General features: G+C 43.8%; 1 protein-coding gene across 46 annotated transcripts in view; it reads left to right on the forward strand.

Moving 5' to 3' along the window:
* The window catches only part of EIF4G3 (eukaryotic translation initiation factor 4 gamma 3), a 408,790-nt gene that overhangs the window by 247,545 nt on the left and 144,036 nt on the right, over positions 1-17,209 (forward strand). For 38 of the 46 annotated variants that reach the window (XM_065574796.1, XM_065574797.1, XM_065574810.1 and 35 more), the window contains one exon: positions 4,406-4,514. In XM_065574796.1, the coding sequence (XP_065430868.1) occupies positions 4,406-4,514 (109 nt within the window). The remainder of the gene's footprint in view (positions 1-4,405; positions 4,515-17,209) is intronic. The other 8 variants (XM_065574812.1, XM_065574815.1, XM_065574817.1 and 5 more) reach the window with 1 other exon arrangement.

A 17,209-nucleotide genomic window follows, 5' to 3' on the forward strand; every position in this document is an offset into this window, starting at 1 on the left:
AGCACTGCATAGGATTCTTCCTTCCTAAGTGCAGGACTCTGTACCTCATCAGCTTTCTTTTGGCCCAATCCTCCAATTTGTCTATGTCACTCTGGACCCTATCCCTACCCTCCAGTGTATCTACCTCTCCCCCCAGCTTAGTGTCATCTGCGAACTTGCTGAGGGTGCAATTCATCCCATCATCCGGATCATTAATAAAGATGTTGAACAAAACCGGCCCCAGGACTGACCCCTGGGGCACTCCGCTTGATACTGGTTGCCTGGTGACATGGCCTTTAGGGGTGATTTTTAAAGTTTTTGTCATCTTTTCATAACTTTAATTACTCACGTCTGGAGGCTGAAGTGAAATTTGAGATGGATTATATATCATTGAGTAACCTCTATACGCCGGAAATGAAAATCAACTACAAGTGTGGGAGGTCATGTGCATTGAATAGATGACACTGGGACTTTCAGTAAAATTTAGTTAATATATGTTTTAATTTTTTCACAAAATGTAAAAGCTCAAGATTCTCTGTAAAAGCACAAATTCTGCGTTTTTCCGCGGCAAACGGATTTCTAGGATCCCTGCTTATAAGGAACAGCACCCTTTACTGAACCAAAAACACCCTGGGTTTTCCTAGAGAGTCTCTCATCCAAATGGTGACCAAACCTTCTTGCCTTGTATGTTTGCTAGGACAACCACCCAAGGTGGAAGGTAATTGCATTGAGAAGTTCTTTCACCATCATAAATCATAACAGTCATACTTGAGTAGTTTACTGCTAGATCCCCTTTGAAAATATTGCATTTTCAAGCTGTTCACCTTATGAGGATAATCTATTTTAATATAATTATTTTTGTTTTATATTCTATGCATCCGAAGAAGTGGGCTGTAGCCCACGAAAGCTTATGCTCAAATAAATTTGTTAGTCTCCAAGGTGCCACAAGTACTCCTGTTCTTTTTGCGGATACAAACTAACACGGCTGCTACTCTGAAACCTATTTTTATGTATATATTTACATTGTTTTAATTCCCACAATGTGCTTTCCAACTCTCTAAAAAAACATGGTTCCTTCCTAACCCAAATCATTCACAGATTTTATAAATGTCTTGTCCTTCTCCAGTCTCATTTGGCTCCTGTCGCTTCTGGTCCCATTCTCCCTACTATTTTTCTACATAGATTTTTTTTTTTTTTTTTTTTCAAAAAATGAAGCTGATAATCCAGGCAGACAGTGAGGAAAGCATTACTGAAATCAGTTAATCTGTAAAATGTCTTTTATTTGGCTTCATTCAGGCCTGGCTGTAGTATAAATATGGTTCTTCACCCAGGGCCTAGCGAGCTTTGTCAATTTCATTTCTGGAAAACTTAACTGTTCCCAAGAAACTACTAGCTCCCCTTTGCATTATGTCTGTTTACCAGTCTGCCTTTTTTAACAGTAATTTCTTATTGCTTGTTTCTGCTTTTGAGTTTGAATGATAGGTGTGTATAATGTAATATTTAGAAGGGCATTAGTTTCTTCTTCAATAATGGTCAGACATGGCAACCAAAAATTGATATTTGCTGAATTTTTTTAAGCGTACACCTCAAATATAAAAAGCAACAGAGGGTCCTGTGGCACCTTTAAGACTAACAGAAGTATTGGGAGCATAAGCTTTTCGTGGGTAAGAACCTCACTTCGCAAGAGGATAAATGTGAGTCACTACGCAAGAGGATAAATGGACGCAAGTCAGATATCAGGAATGGCAATATACAAAAAGAGGATAAATGGACACAAGTCAGATATCAGGAATGGCAATATACAAAAACCTGTAGGGGAACACTTCAACCTCCCTGGCCACACAATAGCAGATGTAAAGATAGCCATCTTACAGCAAAAAAACTTCAGGACCAGACTCCAAAGAGAAACTGCTGAGCTCCAGTTCATTTGCAAATTTGACACCATCAGATCAGGATTAAACAAAGACTGTGAATGGCTTTCCAACTACAGAAGCAGTTTCTCCTCCTGTGGTGTTCACACCTCAACTGCTAGCAGAGCACCTCACCCTCCCTGATTGAACTAACCTGGTTATCTCCATACTGATTTATACCTGCCTCTGGAGATTTCCATTACTTGCATCTGAAGAAGTGAGGTTCTTACCCACGAAAGCTTATGCTCCCAATACTTTCTTAAAGGTGCCACAGGACCCTCTGATGCTTTTTACAGATTCAGACTAACACGGCTACCCCTCTGATACTTGACACCTCAAATATAGTTTCTTCAGTATACCAATAATGCAAAAAGAGCAGCAGCAGCTTCACAAAGGCTTGATCTTCTTTAGTCCCACTGGAAGAGGGAAAGAGATACTGACATAATGGCCAGGAGGTACAGAACGGAGGAGCAAGTGGCTCACCACCATGCTCACCAAACCACATTTTCCCCATACCTGTCCTCTAGCCTGCAGAGGCTTCTTCACAATTCTACAGGATTTGGTAGGTCTAGACTTGGCATACTGGGGTATGAAGCCAATTTCTGTGACATGCTTCCTTGGGGACCAAGTGAGTTTCCAACAGGATGTCAGCTCAAAAGTTAATGTTACTGAAAGCATCGGAGTTTCACCCTCATTTCCATAAGGAGTATGGCCTTTAGTTTAGTAGGGAAAACTCATATGATGAAGTTTTCAATACTACTGAAGATTTTATTAATCTGTACCCAAAACCTCTCTTTCCAATGAAGACTCCGGCAGTGTAGTGTGCACATCACAACTTCCTTTCAATGTTATAACCTGTGTTTGATTGTGTGGATTTATGTATGCATCTATCCATTATTTTTTGTTGGACACTGCGTTGCAGCTGTATCGAGCTGTACACTCAGAATGTGAAAACAAGACAAAAGTGAATCTTTCCCAGACTTCTTTTATTTTGCTAGGTGCCAGGATGGTTTCTACCTTAAAGAATTTGGAGAGAGAATTTTTTCTTTAGACTTCTGCTGCAATTTTCAAAGGCGCCTAAGGGAGTTATGTACCCAAATGATATTTAATTTCAATGGAAGTTGGGCACTTAGCTCCCTTCAACTCCTTTGAAGATCCCAGCTTTTTAGTATATCCCATCTGAGGTGTCACTGAAGGTAGATGTGTAGATGGGAACTTCACATTGTGAAGCTACTGGATCAGATATTAATATACATTGTAAAGCAAAATTATGGGCTTTTTAAAATGATAAATGTTAAATTTGTTCCATTTTTTTCTCCCCATGTGGTTTTTGGTTAGTGCCTTAAGAAGGATTTACTGATAGGAACACTTTCCCCACCCATCTACAAAGTAACTTGCAAAAGAGCCTTACTCTGAAAAATTGGAATAGGTTTGGTATAGTCATTTATAGTTTCATAAAAAGTTTCTGTTAGATTTCTGAGGGGAGATGTTGGCTTTTGTGGCTTTATGAAATCTCCGCAAATACAACCCAAATCCAGAAGAGTATCTGCTTTGAATGTTTTGCCAGAGTGAACATTTGTCCTGTCAGATAGATGGTGGTGGTGATGGTGAAGATATTTGTTCCCTCTGAGATAAGCTGTACCTGGAATTTCCTCAGTCCTGGTCAAGTGGCTTTCTGGCCACTTCTAAATTTTTAATCTGGCCATTTAAAAATATGTAACCTTTATCAGGCCTGCTGTAAACTGGGTAGGGACCAGTTATTCCTGTTCACCTTTGAGGGTGAAGAAATATAATTTTCTTTCTCATCTCATTATCAATCAACGGGTATAATACATAAGCCTCTTTTGTAGAAGATATTAGATATCTTGATACATGTGCACACACAAATATATATCCAATCTAGATTATTTTTCTAAATTTTGATTACAAATATTTGTGTTTTTGTGGGGTTTCATTGAATCAAGAAGTTCATAGTCGATCAGGGTGGCTAGCTCTTACATCTATCAAGATTTTGCCTTTTGATATTCACAGTTTTCTCTGCAAATTCTAATGTTTTCTAATGGTTTGATCAAAAAATATCACAGATTTTTTAAATTGCTTATCATTTGCAAATGGAGTTAGCCAGTTCTTTTTACAAATTTTTTTTTGGGGGGGCCGGGGGAGGGTCAGATCGTACCCCAGTTATTGAAAATTATTACCCGGAGCATTTCTGCTGTACTTCGAAGAAACATAAATGAATGAAGTGTGTTAATGACTGTGCTGTGCTGTCTTTTCTTGCTGTTGTTAATAGTAATCGTCTTTTTCCCCCCTTTTCCTGCTGCCTTTTTCCTTCCTCCCCTTCCCATGTACTTTTTGAATTTATTAAATTGGTCTGTGTATATTTTTTTCCTGCCTTTTGCTTTTCTTTTATCTCCCACCCTACTCTCGTCTCCCCCCCCTTGCTTGCTTGTGTTCCATGTTGCTAGTTTTTATGTTCGCATGCTCATTATCACCCTTTTTTGTACTTCAAATCCCAGCAGCTGTCCAGCCAGGTCCCAGAGCACAGCCCTGTGGTTTATGGGACTGTGGAGAACACTCATCTCGCCGCCAGCACCTCTGTCACTGCAACTAGCGACCCGAAGCAAGGTTTGTTAATGGATGTTTTCTCCCTGGTTTTTTAGTCATTTGTCTCCTCTCATAAGTCTGACTTTTAATAAGCCTGTAAGCAAGCAGGGTGGCCAGCACCGGAAATAGAAGCTTCTCTTTTGAACCTTTGACAAAGCTGGTCTATTATTTACAGATTCATTGCAATTTGTCAAAGCAGAATTGGGTAAAAACTGTTTCACTAAAATTCATTCTTCCAAAACATTGTTCCAGAGCAGCTGGTAGTGTGAACCTCCTTTTCCCTCCTCCAAACAATCCTTTCTTCAAAACCAACAAAATTATTGCCAATAAAATGGTCACTTGGACAGAGGAATTTCTCAAGTACATCATTTAAACATACATTTAGCCACAGAGATATCACTTACCCACTACATCATAATGGTTCCTGTAGAGCTGTTTGTTCATCATGTCCTGCCAGCATCCTCAGTACATCTATAGAAGATATTAATTAGAGAATTGTTATTGCTATTGTGCAAATGTGTGAAGTAAAGGCTTGCCAAATTTCACTTTCTACTTAGAGCTATTTTCAAATTGTGCAGGTGAAAATAGTGTCTTAAAATGATTAAATTTAATTCTTCTTATATCTAAAAAAATATGAATGGAGTTTATAAAATTTGTATTTAAAATAGAAATTATCCTTGGACTTGAGACACTGCATGCAAGGTTCTTCCCACAATTAAATTTTACATCCAGTTAGAAACCCTTAAAAACCTGTGTTTACAATGTAAGTGCTGTGCTCTGCAGTGTTATGTGTATTGGTAATATATAGCCTAGGCATTCCAGTTCTCCACATTCATTCATAGCGTTTATGCTTCTGCCTACAGCAGTGGGTACTTGAAAATTGAGAAGCGCTATCTTTTTCTTTGTGCACTTCCCAAAAGCTTTGTGCCTAAGTAGATTTTAAAAAGTGCATGCTAGAAGAAGAAAAGCTAACCACAAAAGATTTAGAATTGTAACCAGGGAGGCAAAAGAAGCTGGCTTTTAATTTTTCAGAGATACCATACATCCGGGTACTAGCATGACCAATGGTTGACAGAAGGAGAAGTAAAATGTCCCTGAAAATGTTACTATTGGCAGGCACAATTTAGATGTTTGTTTTTTCCTCAATTTAAGTATATTCTGTAAACGTAAATGTAAAGTATTACAATTCTATGTGTAAAAATTCCACATCCTTCCTTTATTAAAAAGTTGTGGATAAATTTAATATGCATGAAACTGACACTTGTTTGCATTGGCCAATCATAGCACAAGCACTCCTTACTGCACCTTATTCCTGACCCCCAACATGGCTCCTGCTCCAGATCTGGACCCACTTCCCATCTCTGCAAAAGCACCATAATCCTGATCATCATGCTTGTGAGCTCAGTCTTAGACTTTCTGTGAAAGTACTGATTGGCGATCCCTCAGATTTTGAGGATGATTGTCTTCCATGAAATGATAGCCAGTTATTGCTGGTGGATCTTCACGTAACTTTTAAGACCAGTCTGGGATCCACAGATCTTGCCATAATTGGGGCAGACTTTTTCTGGTGAAAGGGGTGGATCTGGATTGTTGAGTTGTGCTGCAGTGCGTTCTTTCCTTCTTTCCCGTTTCTCCATTGGGTCTCAAAATGCTGGAATCCTTGCCACAAGGTCCTCCATTTTAGTCGGTTGACGGCTTGGGTTTCCCATGATTTTGTGGATGTTGCACTTCTTCATGTGCAACATCCACATGGCTTTGAGGGTGTCTTTGAAGTGCCTTTTTTGCCCTCCCCATATCTGTTGGCTTTGGCTCAGTTGTGAGAACATGACCTGCTTCAGGAGTCAATTATCTGGCATTCGAAGAATGTCACCAGCCCAATTGAGTTGGTAATGGATAATCATAGCTTCAATGCAGGAGTTTTTGGCTTGGGACAAAATGGTGATGTTAGTGCGTTGATCATCCCACTTGATTTGGAAGATATTGTGGAGGCCCCATAGATGGTATCATTCAAGAGCCTTGAGGTGTCTATTTTATGTGACTCAGGTTTTGGCACTGTACAGGAGAGCAGGAATAATGACGGCCTGCTACATGAGAAGCTTGGTTTGGTTCTTGAAGTCATGATCTCCAAAGACACATTTTCTTAAGTGTCTGAAAGCTGCACTGACATATTGGAGGCAGTGTTGAATCTCCCTTTTCAATGTCGGCTTTCTGCGACAGATGCTATCAAGGTAATGGAAGTGCTTGACATTATCCAGATCTCATTCTTGATCTTGATTGAGGGAGCAGGATTGTGGTGGTTCGGAGTCCATTGGTGGAGCTCTTTAGTTTTCTTGGTGTTGAGTGTTAGACCTAGTTGATTGTAGGCCTCAGAGAAGATGTCAACTGTTTTTTGAAGAACTTCTTCCGAGTGAGTGCACAGGGCACAGTCATTCAATGAGTGATTTAGTGATAGTCTTTGTCTTGAATGGGAGGCAATTGAGGTTGAAGGGCTTGCCATCCATTCTGTATTGAATATCAAGTGCAGAGGTGAGCTTGTAACAATGAGAAGGAGGGTAACAGCAAGGAAGATGAAGAAGAGTGTTGGAGCAATGACACAGCCTTGCTTGACTCCTGTCTTTAGTACAAAGGGGTCCGTTTTTGATCCATTGCTGATATCTATCATGGATATGTTGTAATAGAGGAGTTGGAGAATGGCAAATTTTGGCAGGCATCCAAAGATGAGGAGAATTCTCCACACAGCTTCACAATTGATGGAATCAAATGCTTTCATGAGATCAATGAAGGCTATGTAGGGAGGTTGATGATGCTCTCGGCACTTTTCCTGAAGTTGGTGAGCAGTGAAGAACATGTCTGTGGTACCTTGAGATGGTCTGAATCTGCATTGTGATTCTGGGAGGATTTCCTTGGCAAGAGGGAGCAGCCAGTTGAGAATGCTCAAGAGGATCTTTCTGGAGGTGGACAACAGGGCAATTCCTTGATAGTTTCCACAATCCGATTTTTCTGCTTTTTTGAAGATGGTCATGGTCATGATAATAGAATCCCTGAGGTCAGCTAGGTTTTCTTCTAAATGCCAGATCTTGAGGATTAGGGCGTGAAGCTGGCAAGCCAGTTCTCCTTTTTTGAAGATTTCAGCAGGGATACTGTCAGGTCCAGATGCCTTATTGTTCTTCATCTGTTTGGCTTTTCATCTGTTTGGCTTTCTTTACCTCCACAAGTGGTGGTGGTGGTGTTCTGAGGTCATCCTTAATGGGATGTTGAGGGATTGAGTCAAAGATTCTTTCATCAATATTGGAGTCACTATTCAGAAGGTCTTGAAAGTTTTCCTTCCATTGTCCATTGACCAATTTGTTGTAAAGTAGTATAGCAAAGTATGTGGTAGTTTTATGATATGGACAAATGGTGAATATGATAGTCAAACTCATTTCCACTTGTGAGTCATCCAGAATTCGAAAACAACGTTCTTGTCATGAAACTACAGTACACTAGCCATTATTGAGAACTGTCCCCCCTCACATTTTTTAATGTCTGTATTTCATTTTTAAAATCAACAATTTAAAGAATTGATGCAGTAACTAGGAAGTGATTAAAACAAATTAATGATGTCTCAGGCCTTATCTAAACAGGAATGTTTTACCAGTTAGACCAATCTAGTTATACCAGTATAACCCTCTGTTTGGACAATTTTATCGGGTCCAATGTAAGAGTGGCTTTTTCAGTTGAATTTCGGAAAGAGATTTAAACAACATGAACTAAACTCGGGGGGGAAAAAGCACTCCCATTGGAATACGAGTCTCCACATGAGGGGCTATGCTGGTATAACTATCGGTTTAAATTCAAATCTAAGCTTATACTGCCATAACTTTCCTGTGTAGATAAACCCTCAGATTATATACAAAAAAGAAAGACCAACATTAGAACAGATTAGAACATTGTAAATATAATTATAACACATTATGTACAAAAAAGAAAATCCAGTACTTTGAGATATATTGATGAAAAGTGCTATATAAGAGCAATTAGATATTTATTTATTTATTTTATTTATCTCTTCCTGAAAAAGTACTAAAGAGCTAATTTATTAAAGTACAACAGAGCAATAGGTAAAGAGAGAGAGAAAATAGCCATTAAAAATCAAAGGCTAAAGCATCATGAAATAAAATTGAGTTGAAATGATGACACTGGATGAAAAAAGTGATAGTACAATGTTATGGTTACATATCTAAACTAGTTCTTAGTAAATTTAAGGGCTGGTCTACAAACAAACCTGTACCAAAGTAACTAAATAGGCTTTAATTCACAACTCTTGTTATTTGAGAAGTGTCCTATTTACATCGTTATACCAAAATAAGTGTGACCACACACAGACTTGCATTGAAATAACAAAAGGTCTGTAGTTGTTCCATTGCAAGTTTGTGAAGGCCAGACTTAAGTCACTTCCATTGTGCATACTGTATAGACCCAAGCCTCTGGTACTTTGCACCTTCTGTATTCATTTACATCAGTTCATAGTTGTTGTAAACCAATACCATTCTGATTTAGTAAGGTTGTATGCCTTAAAGCAATGGAGAATTGGACCATATATTTAATAACCTAATTGGGAATCAGAAATACTATATGTGTGTGACAGGGTGCACTTACCTCTCGTGAGTGCCTCCTGTCAGTTGGGTGCGAACCTGCACTCTTTCTCTGCTCGCAGTACTCCCTGTCTTTTTCCCTTGTCAGGTGGGTCTTCAGTGGCTCAGCCTTCCGGCTAAGTCACACAAAGTCTAAAATGAACGAAGCCCTTCTGGGGTAACAAAGGTCCAAAAAGGACTGTCACTGTGCCCTTGTTGGTATCTACAGCCCTGCCTCTGGATTCAGTTCTCAGCCCTTTCTGGGCTAGCTTTATGTCTGTCCCTGCCCCCCAGGGCTTTCTCCTTGGCAATTCTTTGGCTTTGGCAGTTCTCTGGTGCCCTTTTAAGTCCTGCCCTTCACTTGGGCCCCTAAACAAGCCTTATCCCCTCCTCAGGGCTTAGGCCACTTCCTCCGTGGCTGATGGGGGGGAGGGGGGGAGGGGGGAACCCAGGGTCATCCACTATTGTGTCCCAACTCAGGGTCCCTATAAACAGCAGCCATGTTCTGCTTCCCTTTAATAGCTGCTGCTGCCTTCCCTGGGCTGCTTTCCACTTGGTCCCATCACTTTCTTGGGTTCTCTGTCCTGTGCTTGAGCAGGGTCTCTCCCAGGCCTTCTTGCCTGGCGAATTCCTCTGTCTTCCGGTCCTTCCTTCCCCTTCTGGTCCTAGCCAGCAACTCACCTGTTTAGGCCCTGCAGTTCCTTTTAACTGAATCTGCTGGGCTCTGATTGGCTGCCTCCCTACAGCCTTTTTTGGCAGGCCTGAAGGGCCCACCCTTAACTGCTCCTTTTGTGGGGTGGGTGTAGTAGGACCATGAGGCCTCCAGGAGGGGGTCTCAAAGGGCCCAGCACACCCCGTCACAATGTGTAATGAAGGTGAGTTGATGTCTCTTCTGTGGATCTTATTTATTATATTCCCTGACATTTTTTTGTGTTTAAAAATCTAACTTTAACATTGGGGTTGGGAGTGATTTGCTTTTAATGTTCTTGGGTTTTTCCCCTTTATTTAAAAAAAAGTAGAGAAATAAACTATCTCTGTGTGCTAACATTAAAATAATCTCAATCAGACTTTAAAGCTCACATTTCATTGGGGGTAAATAAACCTTTGTATGGCTGAACTAATTTTTTGGAAGACTGCATTCTTACGGCACAAGCAAATCACAACTTGCATTGTTTGCCCTAGGAATTCATATTAGTCCATATACACCAGGTCTGGCCACTGATGCCTGAAAGTGGGACAAACTCCCTAGTGTAAACAGGAGTTACATCCCAACATAACCTTAAGAAAGCCAGTACCCAATGAACTCAGTAATTTCGTGGCTGCTGACTTAGATAACTGTTGCCTTACAGTTGAGCTCCAGAATCCAGATGGGTCCTGGAAATTATCAGATCGGGTTATGCCATGCCCTTCCTCTCTTACCTCCCTCCCACCCCATCCCTCTTCAGGGACCCCACTCACGAACAGTTGCTCTGTCAGGAGGTACAACACCTCATACATCTTGGAGCAATAGAGGAGGTACCCCCTCAACACAGAGGGAAAGGATTTTACTCCCACTACTTCTTGATGGAAAAGAAAAACAGCAGTTGGTGCCCCATCCTTGATCTTCGACGTTTGAACAAGTTCGTCAAGAAACAGAAATTCCAGATGGTTACTCTCCCAATGATAATTCTGATGCTGGAGCAAGGAGATTGGTTTTCAACCTCGACCTCCAAGATGCATATTTTCATGTTTCTATCCACCCTGCCAATCGACGTTTCCTCAGGTTTGCTGTGGGAGCGCAACACTGCCAATACAGAGTCCTCCCATTTGGCCTCTCCACTGCACCACATATCTTCTCCAAGGTGCTAGCAGTTGTAATAGCACATCGCAGGAAAAAAGGAATCCTCATATTTCCTTACCTGGATGATTGTATCCTCAAGTCTCCCACTCAGTTAGACTTAAGAAGCGCACAACTCTTGCAACCCTTCACTGCTTCCACACTTTGGGCTTGCAAATAAACAAAAACAAATCTACCTTACAACCTACCCAACAAATCGACTTCATCGGCGCCCACCTCGATTCCACCACCGGTCTTGCATCTCTCCCCCAGGACAGATTCCACACAATGGGCAACCTTATTACCCAGATAAGTGCCAGCCCACAGACTACAGTCCAAGACTCCCTACAGCTCTTAGGACATATGGCCACTTGCACATTTGTGGTTGCAAATGCTTGCCTGTACATGTGATGCCTTCAGGGTTGGCTAGCCATGGTATACAAACCAAACAAGCACAGGCTAAACAAGTTACTAACCATGCCCCAGAAAGTCAAGGACTCACTTCTGTGCTGGACCTCTCCCATCAATCTCTGCACCGGGATTCCCTTCCGACCAGATCCCCCTTCAATTACCATCACCACAGATGCATCCCTCGCAGTATGGGGAGCACACATCGGCCACCTCACCACTCAGGGTCTCTGGGCCGCTTCGGAAACCAAGCTTCACACAAATTTGCTAGAGCTCAGGGCCATACGCAATGCCTGCCTCAATCTCCTTACCATCATCCAAAACCACCGAATTCGAATCATGACCGACAATATCGCGTGCATGTTTTATGTCAACAGACAGGGGGAAGCCCGGTCACACTCCCTCTGCACAGAGGCGGTAAAACTTTGGAACTGGTGCCTTCAACACAACATCCATATCTCCGCCTCATACCTGCCAGGTTCTCAGAATACCACCACAGACGAGCTCAGCCTATCGTTCCCCTTACAGCACGAGTGGGAACTCAACGACACCATTCTTTCCAACATTTTCCTGACCTGGGGTTATCCCCAACTGGATCTATTTGCCACAGCAACAAACAAAAAATGCCCAACATTCTGCTCCAGAGCAGGCCTGGGGAAACACTCACAGGGAGACGCCTTTATGCTCCCATGGACCGAAACTCTCATGTGGTACCCCTTCCTCCTGCGCATGTCAGTCAAGCCACCCATTCCCCTTCCCCCACTCAGCAACCTCCTATCACAATGCTGGGGACAACTATATCACCGCGACATACAACGTCTCCAGCTGAGGGCCTGGCTGATCAATGGTTCTCTCATGCGGAGTTAACATGTTTGGACCAAGTGCACACTGTCTTGCTACACAGCAGAATACACAACATGTACACTACTTACCTGCATAAATGGAAACGGTTCACATCTTGGTGCGCTGACAAACACACCTCTCCAGTTTCTGCTTCACTCCCACTGATACTGGATTAAAACATCAGGCTGTCTACGGCTCACTCAAGGTCCACCTCGCGGCAATCACCGCCTTCCACCATAAGATTGACAACGTTACGGTCTTTGCCCATCCAATCACCAAAAGGTTCCTGAAGGGTATCCACACATTATACTCAGACGTGAAACCTCCTGCTTCACCTTGGGATTTACACCTAGTCCTCAAAGCCCTGATGGATAAACCCTTTGAACCAGTGGCTACCTGCTCCCTTCTCCACCTATCCATGAAGACCACCTTCCTCATAGCAATCACGTCTGCCAGACGGGTAGGAGAAATGGGGGTGCTTATGGCGGACCCTCCGTATACCATGTTCTTCCGCGATAAGGTCACACTCTGCACGCATCCAAAGTTCTTACCTAAGATACACTCTTCCTTTTACCTCTATGAACCTAACATTTTTCCCAAAACCGCACGCTAACGCCTTTGAAACAACAATGCAGGCTCTTGATGTTCGCAGAGCATTATCCTTTTACCTGGATAGAACAAAACCATTCAGAAAAAAACCCAGACTTTTTGTCTCTACTACTCAGTGCTCACAAGGAAATGCTATCTCTACACAGAGACTTTCCAAATGGATTGCTGACTGCATACGCCTTTGTTACCAATTCAGGCAAATACAACCTCCTACATCAATTAGGATACACTCTACCAGAGCTGTCTCCACCTCCACAGCCTTTCCCCGTAATGTCCCACTGTCTGATATATGCGAACCTTACCTTCGCTAATCACTACGCTCTCATCCACAGCGTCCGACACCAGACTGGGTAGAGCTGTCTTGTCAACAGCCTTCTTGCCTTATCCAAACTGCTTTTCAGTGGAGCAGGAGGTTACTGACGTTCTTCGAGCTGAGTGTCTCTGTGGGTGCTCCACTACCCACCCTCCTCCCCTCTACTTAGAATTCATAACACACTCCGTTGTAGAGAAGGAACTGAGAACCTAGGCTATGCATGCACTATTCAAACACTGACAGCTCAAGTGGCAGGCACAGCGCATGCGCAGCCCGTAGGGGTACTGATGTAGAAATCTCCGATCGAAGGCGCTGGGACACACCTTGACCTGAAGTGGAGCACCCAGAGGGATGCTCATCTCAAAGAATGTCAATTGCCGCCAAGTTAAAGAAGTATGGGCTGGATGAATGGACTGTAAGGTGGATAGAAAGCTGGCTAGATCGTCGGGCTCAACGGGTAGTGATCAATGGCTCCATGTCTAGTTGGCAGCCGGTTTCAAGCGGAGTGCCCCAAGGGTCGGTCCTGGGGCCGGTTTTGTTTAATATCTTTATTAATGATCTGGAGGATGGTGTGGACTGCACTCTCAGCAAGTTTGCAGATGACACTAAACTAGGAGGCGTGGTAGATACACTAGAGGGTAGGGATCGGATACAGAGGGACCTAGACAAATTAGAAGATTGGGCCGAAAAAAACCTGATGAGGTTCAACAAGGACAAGTGCAGAGTCCTGCACTTAGGACGGAAGAATCCCATGCACTGCTACAGACTAGGGACCGAATGGCTAGGTTGCAGTTCTGCAGAAAAGGACCTAGGGGTCACAGTGGACGAGAAGCTGGATATGAGTCAACAGTGTGCTCTTGTTGCCAAGAAGGCTAACGGCATTTTGGGCTGTATAAGTAGGGGCATTGCCAGCAGATCGAGGGACGTGATCGTTCCCCTTTATTCGACATTGGTGAGGCCTCATCTGGAATACTGTGTCCAGTTTTGGGCCCCACACTACAAGAAGGATGTGGAAAAATTGGAAAGAGTCCAGCGGAGGGCAACAAAAATGATTAGGGGTCTGGAGCACATGACTTATGAGGAGAGGCTGAGGGAACTGGGATTGTTTAGTCTCCAGAAGAGAAGAATGAGGGGGGATTTGATAGCAGCCTTCAACTACCTGAAGGGGGGTTCCAAAGAGGATGGAGCTCGGCTGTTCTCAGTGTTGGCAGACGACAGAACAAGGAGCAATGGTCTCAAGTTGCAGTGGGGGAGGTCCAGGTTGGATATCAGGAAAAACTATTTCACTAGGAGGGTGGTGAAACACTGGAATGCGTTACCTAGGGAGGTGGTAGAGTCTCCTTCCTTGGAGGTTTTTAAGGCCTGGCTTGACAAAGCCCTGGCTGGGATGATTTAGCTGGGAATTGGTCCTCCTTTGAGCAGGGGGTTGGACTAGATGACCTCTTGAGGTCCCTTCCAACTCTGATATTCTATGATTCTATGAATTACTGCACGGGGTGAGTGACCTCCTCTTCTTTGAGTGATGGTACCTATTGTATTCCACTGAAGGTTATACACATGCACCATGCGTCTAGAGCTGAAGCTTTTGAAAGTAGTAGTGTCTGTTGGTCTGTGTATGTGACCTTGTTCTACGCCCTCAGTTCCTTCTCACTGCCGCATGGTCTGGCGAGTCAGAGCCTCTTCTGTTCTCTCATCTCTTGTGATGCACTTTTTACAATACAGGGAAAAGAGACGGTTTATTCTTGTATATAGTTAGTATTTTGTTGGTTTTTGTGGTCGTTTTAGTGTTGTTAGTAGTCTTTAGAATTTTAAGGACTTTGGGATGCTGTTTTGCCGGTTTCTGATTTCCCACTCCTCCCAGCACCCACACTTGGGTATTGGATTATGCCAAAGACACCGTGATTCAAGATCTGTGCTTCCTGCCCTCACTCGTTCTCGGTGAGCGACGAGCACCAACGCTGCCTTTACTGCTTGGGGGAAGCCCAATCGCATCCAGGTACAGTATCTGCCTCTCCTTCCCAGCCTGTACCCGGAAAGGCCGGGCTTTCTGCCTCAAGAATCACCTCATGGAAGTCGTCGTGATGCTACAGTCAGATCCAGGCTGTGGAACCTCTCCTGTACATCAGCCTGAGAAGTCAAGGAGTGTGCCTCATACCATGGAGCTCCAGTCTGGTTCCACTGATATCAGCGCTATGAGCCCCATGCTGGGGCTTCACCATGAGGCAAGGAAGCATGTGCATAAGCATGGCAGTAAGTCTTCCTGAAGACCCAAGAAGGACGCTTCATCCTTTACGAGTTCCAGCCACGGGGAAGCGGCACATTCCAAGGGTCACAAGCACAAGAAGAAGTCGCATAGAACACTGGACCCGCTGGTTCTGGTTACTGAGCCGCATACCCTTTCTGAATTGGTACCACTGTAGTCATGGAAATCATCGGTTCTGAGGCAGTCTGCTGTTCCGGGCCGGATTCTGACTCTGGAAGGCATGCCGCTGACACTGGGAAGCTTCGAGTCTGCACCCAGACCTCATGAACTGTTTGCCCTGGATGAGGTGAGGGCTTCATGTTTCCTGGTGCATTCGCTTCCTAAGGGCGCCCGCTCCACTGCTTTGACTTTCCACCTTTTGGTCGTGTTTTAGAGTGCTCCCCTATGATGTGCTCGCTTCTGCTGGCTCCCCTGTTCCTAGGTGTCAGAGGACTCAGACGGAACACAGGGTCCACCTCTCCCATACTGTTGGCATGAATATCCAAAGGCTCCACCGGTAATATCCTCCCTTTCCTCAACACAGGAGCCATTGCTACCTTGCCCACCACAGCAACCGCCTGGTTGGTCATACTGGGGGTCTTGGCCCCCATATCTGCCTTTGGAATCTTCCTGATCCGCCTGAGAGGAGTCCCTCATCTCGCCACTCCAACCTTCATCATGTAGACAATTGGAACCGGGGTTGGAGGATGCACTGGTTAGCCTGACTTCAGTGGTATCACCAGATCTGGAGTGGTTCCCCTTGTTGTCTCCAGATGAGGCGGTGTCATTGACTCCTTCCTCCCCACCAGACAACTACCGCTAGTTCCAGGAACTGTTTTGGAGTGTGGCGATGCCCTCCACCTTCCACTGGTGGAGGTGCAGGACAGCCAACATCAGTTACTTGATATTCTGCATGCATCAGTACCTGCCAGAGTGATGCTACCGATCAACGATGCTATTCTCCAGCCGGTCTGCACTGTCTGGCATACTCCAGCCACTTGCACACCCACCCTGAAGGGGGTGGAAAAAAGATACTATGTACCTGCGAAGGGGTCTGAGTTTGTTTTCTCACCGCTCCACCCAATTTCTTAGTTATTCAGGCTGGTAATGAAGAGGCCAAGCAGCAGCATTTGTGTTCCACTCCAACAGAGAAGGATGGTAAGAGATTGGACCTTCTAGGTCATAAGGTCTTTTCTTCAGCCAGCCTTCAGTTTCAGATATCTAATTACCTGGCATAACTAGCAAAATATGACTTTCTGCATTATGGCCAATTAGCAAACTTTGTGAAGAAGCTTCTTCAGCAGGATTATGACCACTTCCAGGAAGGCAAACTGGTTGCCAGGATGATGCTCCAGGCCTCAGTAGATTCGGCGGACATATCTCTGTGCCCAGCTGCATTCTTCTGGTTTCCCCAGGGAGATACAGGACATAATTGAGGACCTCCCTTTCAATAAATCTCACCTTTCAACCAGGAGAATGATGATTCCTTGCACTCCTTCAAGGACTCTAGAGCCACTCTGCAATTGCTGGGTATTTCTACACCAGCATCCAAGCACAAATTCTACTGCCCACCTCCTGCACAACAGTACAGCGCTCCTCAATTCTTCCATCAGCAACCCTGTGAGCATCCTCATAAGTGTCAGAAGACCCAACGGTCCTGTTCGCCTGGTTCATCAGCACAGTCTTTGATACCACAGACTCAATCTTCATATAAGCAATATTTTTTAGTGCATTTACATGCAGCAACCCACTTCCTTTGGGGGCCATCAAGCACTTTTTCTACCATTCTGGAGAGCAATAACAATAGACAAGTGGGTCCTGGATGTCATTCAACGTGGCTATACAATCGAGTTCACGACACTACCTCATCCA

The sequence above is a fragment of the Chrysemys picta genome, chromosome 21 (assembly GCF_011386835.1).
Source record: "Chrysemys picta bellii isolate R12L10 chromosome 21, ASM1138683v2, whole genome shotgun sequence".
NCBI classification, from domain to species: Eukaryota; Metazoa; Chordata; order Testudines; family Emydidae; genus Chrysemys; species Chrysemys picta.